At 40.5% G+C, this 12,064-nt stretch overlaps 1 protein-coding gene across 1 annotated transcript in view; it reads left to right on the top strand.

The window, feature by feature from the left end:
- The first annotated feature begins 1,061 nt into the window (after positions 1-1,061).
- Positions 1,062-12,064, top strand: part of LOC126203702 (cell cycle checkpoint control protein RAD9A) — a 34,068-nt gene continuing 23,065 nt past the window's right edge. Inside the window, exons 1-3 of the mRNA XM_049938072.1 lie at positions 1,062-1,201; positions 2,726-2,931; positions 3,027-3,348. Of these exons, the coding sequence (XP_049794029.1) occupies positions 1,168-1,201; positions 2,726-2,931; positions 3,027-3,348 (562 nt within the window). The 5' untranslated portion in view covers positions 1,062-1,167. The remainder of the gene's footprint in view (positions 1,202-2,725; positions 2,932-3,026; positions 3,349-12,064) is intronic.

Below are 12,064 nucleotides of genomic sequence, written 5' to 3' on the forward strand. Positions count from 1 at the left end.
CAGTAATAGATTTCTAGGTTAATTACTATGCGAACAACTTACTACATACAATACATTTTGCTGTTTATTTTCTTGCTCTTTTGCCACAGCCACTTGTTAATACTGCTTCTTGTACCAAAGCTATGCTATAACAGTGTTATGCATGAATAACCATGTTTTGACTTTGTGAATTGCAGTGTATTCCACGTCTAGTTATCAGTACACGATAATAAAACTCTGCCGAGAAAGAACAAAACTATTTTACATACAGTCAATGGACTAGATTTGAGGCCACATTCATTGAAGACTCCGTGGAGGAAGGACAGACACATTGCACTTCGAAAGGAACTGTCTCTAAGCCACATTCACCCAAAGATAAATCACATGCGGTACAAGAGCCTACTTAACAGTGCTTCACGTCGCCAATCTATCATTCACTTTACATACATCTGCGTCACAGAGTGGAGAGCCAGTGTGGTCTTTACAGAAAACAACAATACCAGGAAACAGAAAATGATGGGAAATAGTGCATAGTCTTTTAAATACACTGAGTCAGAATGATAGACGCTTCGAAGACGTAAAGTTTGTACATCAGTTCGTTATCGTGACCAAGATTCCATGTTTAAAAATCATTAATACATTTCAACAAAAGTGTATTGTATGTAACAATAACAGAAACGCCTGTCTGTGGCAAAAACGTGAAGGAAGCGCTTCTGCGTAACCCGAAAAGTTTCGAATATAGCGGCATAAAACCAAATCTGATTAACAGCTGCCCATTGGCTAGCACATAATACCCTCCCATTGGCTGCGTCGAACTCGACACGGTAACGCATTACCAACATACGTGTAATATCATGAACAATCGCAGATCGTGGACAGAACTTTGTAACGTTTAGGGCGACAAAAAATACCATGTAAGAAAATTAGTCGTAACAAGCCTTAGTGAGAGATAAAGAGCCTATACACAGGTTTGTCTAGGGGAGGATAGAAGCAACTCTGAGTTTGTAAGTACCAGAGAGCATTGGTAGCATGGTTGTACAAACATCGCTGGTAGACACTCAATTTGCAAATAATCTTTGGTAGAGGTTGACATTTGTTTATGTTATGGGTATGGTGGTATAGTATAAACAATGTGTGATAAGTGAACCAAAAAAATATGTAAATCATGTATGTCTATATTGTCACATTATGAAGTGTATCATCCCGGGCTTGAATGTGAAAGGTTTGCGATTTATTTATTTTATGCTAGAATTTAATATTTAGTTCCATTCCATGCAGAGCCTCAAACTGCATGAATAAACATCTTCTGCTCCTCCTCCACAATCCATATATTAAGCAGCACTAATCGAGAGGGAATGTTAGAGTTGTACTGCCTTACGAACAGAAGTGCTTCGTGCAATCAAGTGCAAGAACTTGTATGATATGATACCTCAGTCATTGAGTATATAAAACACCCTGGTGTATTGCAAGTAACCTATCAATGCTGTCCCTAGCGTTTACATAAATTAGTTTTGTTGCACGCACGAGTCTTCGTAAATATGTATGTTGTATGACACTGTTTTTTTAATTTGCTCATTATTTGTAATGATATTAGGTGGTAACTGTATACATGCATGTAACGAAACAAGAGGTAATAGAGTGACGATTTTGCACTTATAAACAGCAAGCTTAAGGTGTGCAAGACCAGGACCAAAAACAACTTCCACAACGAATTCCAGGAGATAATGTTAGTACAGTAATGAGTATCATACATTGATATACATGTATTCAGCAACCTACCAGAGCACATTAAATGTCATATAGATCACAGTTTGGAATATGAGACGGAATTAATGAACTTTATATGGGGTGACTCCTCCTGCTCTAGTGAAGAATATCTTCATAGAATCTCTGAATTTAATGTTTTAAGTTAAACTACAGGCCTAATTAGTACTGTAATACTCCTTTACTATTACATTAAAGGAACATATTTAGCTTCTTTCCTCATCTGAGAGAGCACTCTCCATGGGACTCATGAAATGTGATTAATGATGTGTTACACAATCAGTGACTCCCACTAGCAGTTACTGATATTTAAGATACATTGCACATATATCAAAATTTGCAAATAATTACATTTTTACCCTTGGTAGCAGAAATGCACACCATAAATAATTTATTTCTTTTTGCAGCACAAACTTATGTAATAGCTACTAACATATACCTTTACAAGTACTTGTGATTCAGAAAAAAATATGATATAGAAGGTACGGGAAACAAATGACTCCTGATTCCTGAAATGCCCATGCATTTCTCATCTGCATTTACTGACTCCAGTGTTTATTAACACTGGGCACCTGGAAAAATAAGTAGAGTACAGAGTTGGCAGAAGTATCATTTTAGGATAAATTAAAATTATGATAAAAAAATCTTTTTTTACTCCACTTTCATATTTAAAAGTCATACCATTTTATGCCTTGAGATCTAAGTACTTACGTATATCGTTAATTCAGCCACACATAATGTTCCATGTATTCCTTCATGAGTGAGAACTTTCTGGGGTATGGAAGAAGTCTAGCTGTACACTAACAGACAGACAGGAACTATGGACCAATTCCATGTTACATCTTGAACTGTTTTTAAATATTGAAATTGGTTATAAAATTGTAATTGGTGCTTTAGTAAGATACAGGATGTTAAAATGGAAAAACATATCAAGAGCTTTTTTGAAAAATAAACTGATATACATTTTTGTTTGTTTCTGCAGTACTGGCAAGAGCAATACAATCATTAGCAAAGATTGGGGATGAACTTTATGTAGAACCACAAAAAGATGGCATTGCTTTTAGGAGTGTGAATTCTGCCCGATCAGCATATGCTACATTTACATTTTCAAAGGCTTTCTGTTCCTATTACAAAAGGGAAACCAGCGCTGATAATGAGGAAATAGTAAAATGTAAAATATCAATGAAGGTATGAGTTACTGCATTACAGTAGTTAAGTATATGTTTTCTACAGCTTTACCTTTTATTTCACTCACTTTAGGCCTACTGTGTTTTATTTTGCAGTCTTGTGCTCCAATTATTCGTTCACCAGCAAATTTAGATAAACAAGTGGAAACATGTTTGATTCATCTTGAGCGTGACGGCACAAAATTAATTTTTGAACTACGCTGCCGTCACAATGTAGTGAAAACACACTATATGCCAATACTTGAATGTGAAACATTGCAAGCTGTTTATCCAGTGGATGATGTACCTAATAAGTTATTGCTGGAAAGCAAAATACTTGCTGATGCTGTGCACAACTTCCAGTTGACACAGGAGGAAATATCACTGTCAGTTACTTCAGGGAAGGCGCTGTTGAAAAGCTATAATGATGAAGTGATAGGTACGTATTAGCATCAATGCATATTTAATTTAAAACCAGTAGCAGGCCATTTTGTACATTTATATGTAGTTAGTTTTTGGATTCCATGCCATTACATGTCTTCGTTGTTTCTACCTCATTACAGTAGGTTTAAGTGACTGCTGATTTTTAAAATTATATATAATAGGAGTTTCAGAAGGGTACCAAGAAAACAAAAAACCACATAGCTGCAGACACGTCGCAACCCCATCTTGCGGCATGTCATCCGCTGCGTGCTCCATGGGTGGCCCATTTCTTTTTGCCAAGTCCACTCTCACTGCTCTCACCCAGATTCTAGCCTTCATAGGAGTTCTCCCACACCATCATGCTGGACAATGGACCATGATCCATAGCGGCAGATTTCAAACAATTCTGCACCTCCAGTTCAAGCACCAGTCTGCCATTTCAGCCCTCCTTTAAATGTCAAAGTGAAGCATGTGGTGCATACACTTAGCAGCAGGCACCACTACAGCTCCACTCATGCTGTTTCTCAGCACAGAAAAGGGACATAGCCTGGCAGACTCCTCCATGGGCAGCTGCCATGTACTCTCCTCCACCTCCTGACCCCACAGCCCATGGAACTTAGCTGTGTGGACATGCTTGTGTGGGGCAAAACCTTCATAATGCCAACCACAGTGTTTGCTACCCATGGACTGTGCCTTTCGAGGTGGACACTGAGGCATTTGGAGTGCTGGCATGGCCATGTGCTCCATCCATGGCTACCATCTATACCATTGCTGCTGACTCAGTGCGTGGAAGCAGAGGCTTTTATGCCAGGCCTCAACCTGTGCCACCGTTTGCCCTCCCCCTCCATTGTCTCTGGCTCTTCCAGCCCTATGCATCCATTCTGGGCGAGGGATCTGGTATCCTAATGCAGTGAGTCTGTAGACCCAACAGATGGCATGAGAATCGATGATGGGCACTAGGTGGTGTGGCTGCATTTGCAGATGCCGCTGTCACAGCTGTGGGTGCCACCGAAGACATGCTGGTCTATCAGAAGCTACGGCTTTCCTTTAAAGCCAGCAACTTTGCAAGCAGTTGTGGTTTTTGAGTCGTTCCCAGTTTTGTCTGATTATTGTCACTATATTAGGGTCAGATCCACATCTGCCCCTGGAACTGTTTTGCAGTTTAAAATTGTGTTTAAATTCTCTGTCTTACCATTATGTTATCTATTTACAACCTCCCGATGTTGCATGTATAGTCGTGTGTCAAGGTTCTTAAAGCAAGCTTTTGCAATTCTAAATGTGACATTCCAGACCGAGATGCTGAAGTTGGCAGTCACGTGTGCAGGAGCTGTACTTTCTTGTATGTATGAATGGTGTGTATCTCTCTTTTACTGATGAATGCAGTGACTGAAAGCTTTGTGTAAGAGTCTTTTAATTGTGTCTATCTGTAACTTAATGTGTCTTCTTTACAGTAATTAGCAATCTGTCTTTTTCTACAGTGTTGATATTCCTACCTGCAGTTTCGATTGTTTGTTAACTTTGTGCAATATTCTACCAGGAGAGTTCCACGTTCATTCCTTTCCTTAAGTCTATATTCTCGTAATATTTTTCCTACTCATGCTTTTTGTACTGTTAAATTCCAGTTGTCCATCACAATTAATTTCTCATCTACCCAGAGAAACTGAACAATTTTTTTGTCTCATCAGACATTTTTTTCAATATCTTTATCATCTTTGGAGCTAGCAGACAGACATACTTGTTCTGTTGTGTTGGAATTTAGCTTTGTATTAATCTTGGCTTGTTCACTATGCTGTTCATAGTAGTCCACCCACAGTCATTTTTCTTATTTATTATCAGCCCTGTGCTCCAGTGTTTCCTCTGTCTGATTTTTTGTTGACAATCCTGTGCTCATATGGCCAGAAATCCTATTTTTCGTACGACCACACGTAACTATTTCATATTATATCCAACTTCAGACCATCCACTTTCTTTTTAAATTCTCTCCTACCTGCCTGGTTAAGTGAGCTAACATTCTGTGCACTTCACCTAGAACACCACATTTGTATTTTCTGATGACAATAGCGTTCCGTGGAATCTCCCCCAGAATCTGAATGGTGAACTGTTTCATCTGTGGAATGTTGTACCCAAGAGGATACCATCATTATTAAACCATACATTACTGCTGCATGTCTTTGAGAAATAATAGGGCTGCAATTTCCCCGGTACGAGCCAACTTGCAGCACTGACATAGAAGCATGTTGGCTGATGTTGCTTGGCAGGGGCAGGTTTTGCAGCGGGGTTGGTTACAGGGGTAGAAACCGCTGGGTAGAGAAGGTAGTTTGGGAATATTGTAGGGTTTAACAAGGATGTTATGGAGGTTAGGGGGGCAACGAAAGGCAAATCTGGGTGGTGTGTGGAGAATTTTGTCAAGGGATGATCTCATTTCAGGGGTTGACTTGAGAAAGTCATATCCCTGGCAGAGTAATTCATTGATGTATTCGAGGCCAGGATAATATTGGGTGACAAGGGGGATGCTTCTGTGTGGTCGGGGGGTAGGAACATTGTTGTTGGACGGGGAGGACTGTATTGCTCGGGAGATCTGTTTGTGGACAAGGTCTGCAGGATAGTTGCGGGAGAGGAAAGCACTGGTCAGGTTATTGGTGTAATTGTTGAGGGATTCGTCACTGGAGCAGATACGTTTGCCACGAATACCTAGGCTGTAGGGAAGGGAGCGTTTGATGTGGAATGGATGGCAGCTATCAAGATACTGTTGTTTGTTTGTGGGTTTGATATGGACAGAGGTGTGGATGTGGGCTTCAACAAGATGAAGGTCAACATCCTTGAAAAAAGTCCTCAGTCTTTCCTCTCCCACATCCACACCAGCTGTTCAGATCATCCTCCTACAGGCCAACCACAAATTAGAACAGCATGCCACCCTCCACCTCAAAAAACTATCCAATCTCCTGGTTTCCCACCTCCGGAAAGGCAACTCACTCACCCTTCACAACCTTTCCAACAAACCTCAACCTCCTCTCATTGCACACAAACCCATCTACTCAATCTCCCACTTCCAGCTCCACTCCCTCCAAAACCTCAAAATTCCAATCAACACAATCTGGAACCACAACACCCTAATTCAGTAGCTAACCTTTCCTCCAAACCTCTCTCCCAATCCGAAACCTCTGTCCTATCCAAAGGCCTCACCTTCAGCCCCACTCCCAGATTCAACCAAACAGCCCTTGTCAAAGATTTACTGTCCTACACTCGTACTCTCTGCTGGAAATATCACTTTGCCACGAAGAAAAATGATCCTAATCCTACTCCTAATGATCCAAATCCCCAAGACACTATCCAAATTGAACCCTGCCTGGAACAGTTCCGTCCTCCGTCACAGCGGGACCCACCTCCTCTTCCTCAAAATCACCCTCTCCAAACCTTCCAGGAATTTCTGACTTCCAGCCTTGCCTCTCAATCGTTCTTAAAAAACCTTAATCCTACTCCCAACTACTGCTGAAGCCCAGGCTATCCATGATCTGAAGGCTGACCGATCCATCGTCATTCTTCCGGCAGACAAGGGTTCCACGACCGTGGTACTTGATCGTCGGGAGTATGTGGCTGAGGGACTGCGTCAGCTTTCAGACAACACCACATACAAAGTTTGCCAAGGTAATCCCATTCCTGATGTCCAGGCGGAGCTTCAAGGAATCCTCAGAACCTTAGGCCCCCTACAAAACCTTTCACCTGACTCCATCAACCTCCTGACCCCATCGACACCCTGCACCCCTACCTTCTACCTTCTTCCTAAAATTCACAAACCCAATCATCCCGGCCACCCCATTGTAGCTGGTTACCAAGCCCCCACAGAACGTATCTCTGCCTACGTAGATCAACACCCTCAACCCATTACATGCAGTCTCCCATCCTTCATCAAAGACACCAACCACTTTCTCGAACGCCTGGAATCCTTACCCAGTCTGTTAAACCCGGAAACCATCCTTGTAACCATTGATGCCACTTCCTTATACACAAATATTCCGCACGTCCAGGGCCTCGCTGCGATGGAGCACTTCCTTTCACAATGATCACCTGCCACCCTACCTAAAACCTCTTTCCTCGTTACCTTAGCCAGCTTCATCCTGCCCCACAACTTCTTCACTTTTGAAGGCCAGACATACCAACAATTAAAGGGAACAGTCATGGGTACCAGGATGGCCCCCTCGTACGCCAACCTATTCATGGGTCGCTTAGAGGAAGCCTTCTTGGTTACCCAGGCCTGCCAACCCAAAGTTTGGTACAGATTTATTGATGACATCTTCATGATCTGCACTGACAGTGAAGAAGAACTCCAGAATTTCCTCTCCGACATCAGCTCCTTTGGTTCCATCAGATTCACCTGGTCCTACTCCAAATCCCATGCCACTTTCCTTGACGTTGACCTCCATCTGTCCAATGGCCAGCTTCACACGTCCGTCCACATCAAACCCACCAACAAGCAACAGTACCTCCATTATGACAGCTGCCACCCATTCCACATCAAACAGTCCCTTCCCTACAGCCTAGGTCTTCGTGGCGAACGAATCTGCTCCAGTCCGGAATCCCTGAACTGTTACACCAACAATCTGAAAACAGCTTTCGCATCCTGCAACTACCCTCCCGACCTGGTATAGAAGCAAATAACCAGAGCCACTTCCTCATCCCCTCAAGCCCAGAACCTCCCACAGAAGAACCACAAAAGTGCCCCACTTGTGACAGGATACTTTCCGGGACTGGACCAGACTCTGAATGTGGCTCTCCAGCAGGGATACGACTTCCTCAAATCCTGCCCTGAAATGAGATCCATCCTTCATGAAATTCTCCCCACTCCACCAAGAGAGTCTTTCCGCTGTCCACCTAACCTTCGTAACCTCTTAGTTCATCCCTATGAAATCCCCAAACCACCTTCTCTACCCTCTGGCTCCTATCCTTGTAACTGCCCCCGGTGTAAAACCTGTCCCATGCACCCTCCCACCACCACCACCTACTCCAGTCCTGTAACCCGGAAGGTGTACACGATCAAAGGCAGAGCCACGTGTGAAAGCACCCACGTGATTTACCAACTGACCTGCCTACACTGTGAAGCTTTCTATGTGGGAATGACCAGCAACAAACTGTCCATTCGCATGAATGGACACAGGCAGACAGTGTTTGTTGGTAATGAGGGTCACCCTGTGGCTAAACATGCCTTGGTGCACGGCCAGCACATCTTGGCACAGTGTTACACCATCCAGGTTATCTGGATACTTCCCACTAACACCAACCTGTCAGAACTCCGGAGATGGGAACTTGCCCCTCAGTATATCCTCTCTTCTCGTTACCCGCCAGGCCTCAACCTCCGCTAATTTCAAGTTGCCGCCGCTCATTCCTCACCTGTAATTCAACAACATCTTTGCCTTTGTACTTCCACCTCGACTGACATCTCTGCCCAAACTCTTTGCCTTTACAAATGTCTGCTTGTGTCTGTATATGTGTGGATGGATATGTGTGTGTGTGCGAGTGTATACCTGTCCTTTTTTCCCCCTAAGGTAAGTCTTTCTGCTGCCGGGATTGGAATGACTCCTTACCCTCTCCCTTAAAACCCACACCCTTTCATCTTTCCCTCTCCTTCCCTCTTTCCTGACGAAGCAACCGTGGGTTGCGAAAGCTTGAATTGTGTGTATGTTTGTGTTTGTTTGTGTGTCTATCGACGTGCCAGCGCTTTCTTTTGGTAAGTCGCATCATCTTTGTTTTTTTATATATATTTTAGGATGCAGTTTCAGGGTGGGAGTGGAGGTACTGAAATATTGAAACTTTTAATTCAGTGATGATGTTTGTGTGGAGAACTCAGTTAGAGCAATGGCTATGAAAGGACATCCTTTCTGAAGGTATTTGTCTTGAACGGAGCCCTGTGTGGAAGTGAATCGTGGATGATAAGCGGTAAGCGGTTCAGATAAGAAGAGAATAGAAGCTTTTGAAATGTGGTGCCTCAGAACAGTGCTTAAGGCTGGATGTGTAGATCAAATAACTAATGAGGGGGCACTGAGCCTACTTGGGAAAAAAGAAATATATGGCACAACTGGACTTAAAGAATGGATTGGTTGGAAAGACTCATCCTGAGTCATGAAGAATTGGTGGTAAGGTGGGGGTAAAAATTATAGACAGAGACCTAGACAAGAATACAGTAGGCAGATTAAAATGAATTTAGGTTGTGGTGGGCAGAGTAAATAACAATTCAGGCAGGCTACAAAAAAAATCTTACCCTTATAGTCTCACAAGAAGAGGTCCCCAGTGGTGGGACTGACTTTTTGAAACCAAATATGCAGTGATGTAGACTGAGATCACAGATATCACACCCTGCACCCATTCACACTGGTGGGCCCATGTTTGCGAGTCATTGACAAAAGAAACTTCAAAATTTTGCATGATTCTAATCAATATTTTAAAAAATCAAATTACATAGTCTGGTTGCATGGTGTAATGGATAGGTTAATAGCTTCACTTGGAGGAGGTTGTGAGTTTGAATCTTGTCAGGTGTAGTAAACTTTTCTTTAATTTTTGAATCTTAATTGAAATGACTTTGATAATTATTTTGATCAATAAATTGGTTTAAATCTATTTTTTTTATTTCTACTTCTTTGTCACATTATTTTAATCACTGTATGAACTTTTTCATTTGTTTAATTTTTTCTTTATATCATTCTTTTTCCAGTCGGAATTTTTGTGAATATCGATGTAATTATATTTATCTATTATAATATACATTTATTTGAAAATTCTGATCCATCAGTTAAAAAACAAAAGACCAAGTAATCTATCCTTATTGAGTGTGCAGAGGTGTGAAAAATGAATTTTTAGTTACATAATGTGCAATTTTTTTTCATGGTGATTGTCATACAGACATTCAAACATAATCTGAATATGTATTGCACCATGAACAAAACAATGCAGATGAAGGTTTAAATGAAAGAAGAATTAAAAAGTATAGCAAAATTCAAACAAAATGAGAAATAGATGTAATGATGTAGTAATGCGGACAAAAAACCAGGGTGAGAAAGTAGAAGGAATTAAATCGAAAATTAATTAAAAAGCTTGAAAATGTTACATAATGTGCAATTTTTTTTCATGTTGATTGTCATACAGACATTCAAACATGAACAAAACAATGCAGATGAAGGTTTAAATGAAAGAAGAATTAAAAAGTATAGCAAAATTCAAACAAAATGAGAAATAGATGTAATGATGTAGTAATGCGGACAAAAAACCAGGGTGAGAAAGTAGAAGGAATTAAATCGAAAATTAATTAAAAAGCTTGAAAAAAATTTCAAGTGGAAAAGAATGATAGGAAGAAAAATGAGAGCAAATGAACAAGTTGATATTATGATTATAAATGTGACAAGGGAATGGAAATAAAAAATTACATTTAAATCAGTTAATTTAATAAAAATGATCAGGGTGATTTCAATAAAAAAAAATAAAAAGGAATTTACTGCATCTGACATGATTCGATCCCACAACCTCCTGCATATGAATTTAATATCCTGTCCATTACACCATGCAGCCACACTATTTGTTGCAAGTTTTTTTTTACTGCTATTGAATGTCACACAAAATTCTGTTTTTTTTAGTTACTCACAGATGATCTGGAATTTGTTTTGTGCAAAAAAATTCCTGGCCCGAGATCCAAGTCGCCAAAGATGGCATCTCGAGCACCTTGTTGCACCCACAATTTTAAGGAAAGACTTTAAAATACTGTATTATCTGAGACAATTCTGGAATTTTTTTTTTATTTTTTGAAAGAAAATAACTTAATAATTACAAAGATATCCTTGGTTTGGAAATATGCTTCAGAAATTCTCTTGATGCATCCTTATGGACTTCTCTTTACTTTTAGAGTAAAACTTTTTTTTGAAAAATACCAATCCCAATTTTTTTTTTTTTTTTTTTTTTTTTTTTTTTCCCCTGTTGATTAGTATCCTGTAGTACTACACTCCCCGAAAAGGAGAACTTTCACTTTTCAGTTGAACAAGTTTTAGAAACAATGTTCATATTTTAACTTCCAAGGCTGATTTGTTTATTGCAGCTTTTTATTAATGTTTTCTTTGTTGCATTTGTTTCTTGCCAACTTCCTTGTTGCAGTTGTTTATTTCTGGTTATGTACTAAAGTTTTTCATAGCTTATTTCTACATTGCAGAGCCCTTTAGGAAGTCTGAGGCCATCCAGATAATTCTGTGTCTGTAAACTTTTGTAAGGATTCTGTTGGTTGAGTTGTATGGTCTTTTGTGGAATGGCGTATGTCTGAATTGTCTTCTCACTGGAGTCACACGAGAGAGAAGTGTGCTGACTATCTGCATGTCCATAAAATACTGGTATATGAGAGTAGTAAAAGAAAACAAACTCTCGTCAGGTTGGAAATATATGTGCTAATCTCAAGACTGTTTCAAAGATGAGATGTTTCCAGTGATTACGTTCTGTGTTCTAAATGCTTTGACAGAATATCAACACTGACGATAGCTGAACAAGGCGAAGTCTCACATGGTGCAGATGATGCAGATTCTGCATCTTTAGAGGAAGAATTTCATTCCCTGACTCAGTCAGCTATAGAGGTGGGTGTTAATCCTGTTAAGAAACCATGGTCAGTCAAGTCGCAAGCTGTGTGCATCAAGAAAGCATAGAAAAATTGCTGTAGCTGTGGGGGAGTACACCAAAGCAAAACTGGCCACACTCTTCAAATAGATATT

Source organism: Schistocerca nitens, chromosome 9 (assembly GCF_023898315.1).
Source record: "Schistocerca nitens isolate TAMUIC-IGC-003100 chromosome 9, iqSchNite1.1, whole genome shotgun sequence".
NCBI lineage: Eukaryota > Metazoa > Arthropoda > Insecta > Orthoptera > Acrididae > Schistocerca > Schistocerca nitens.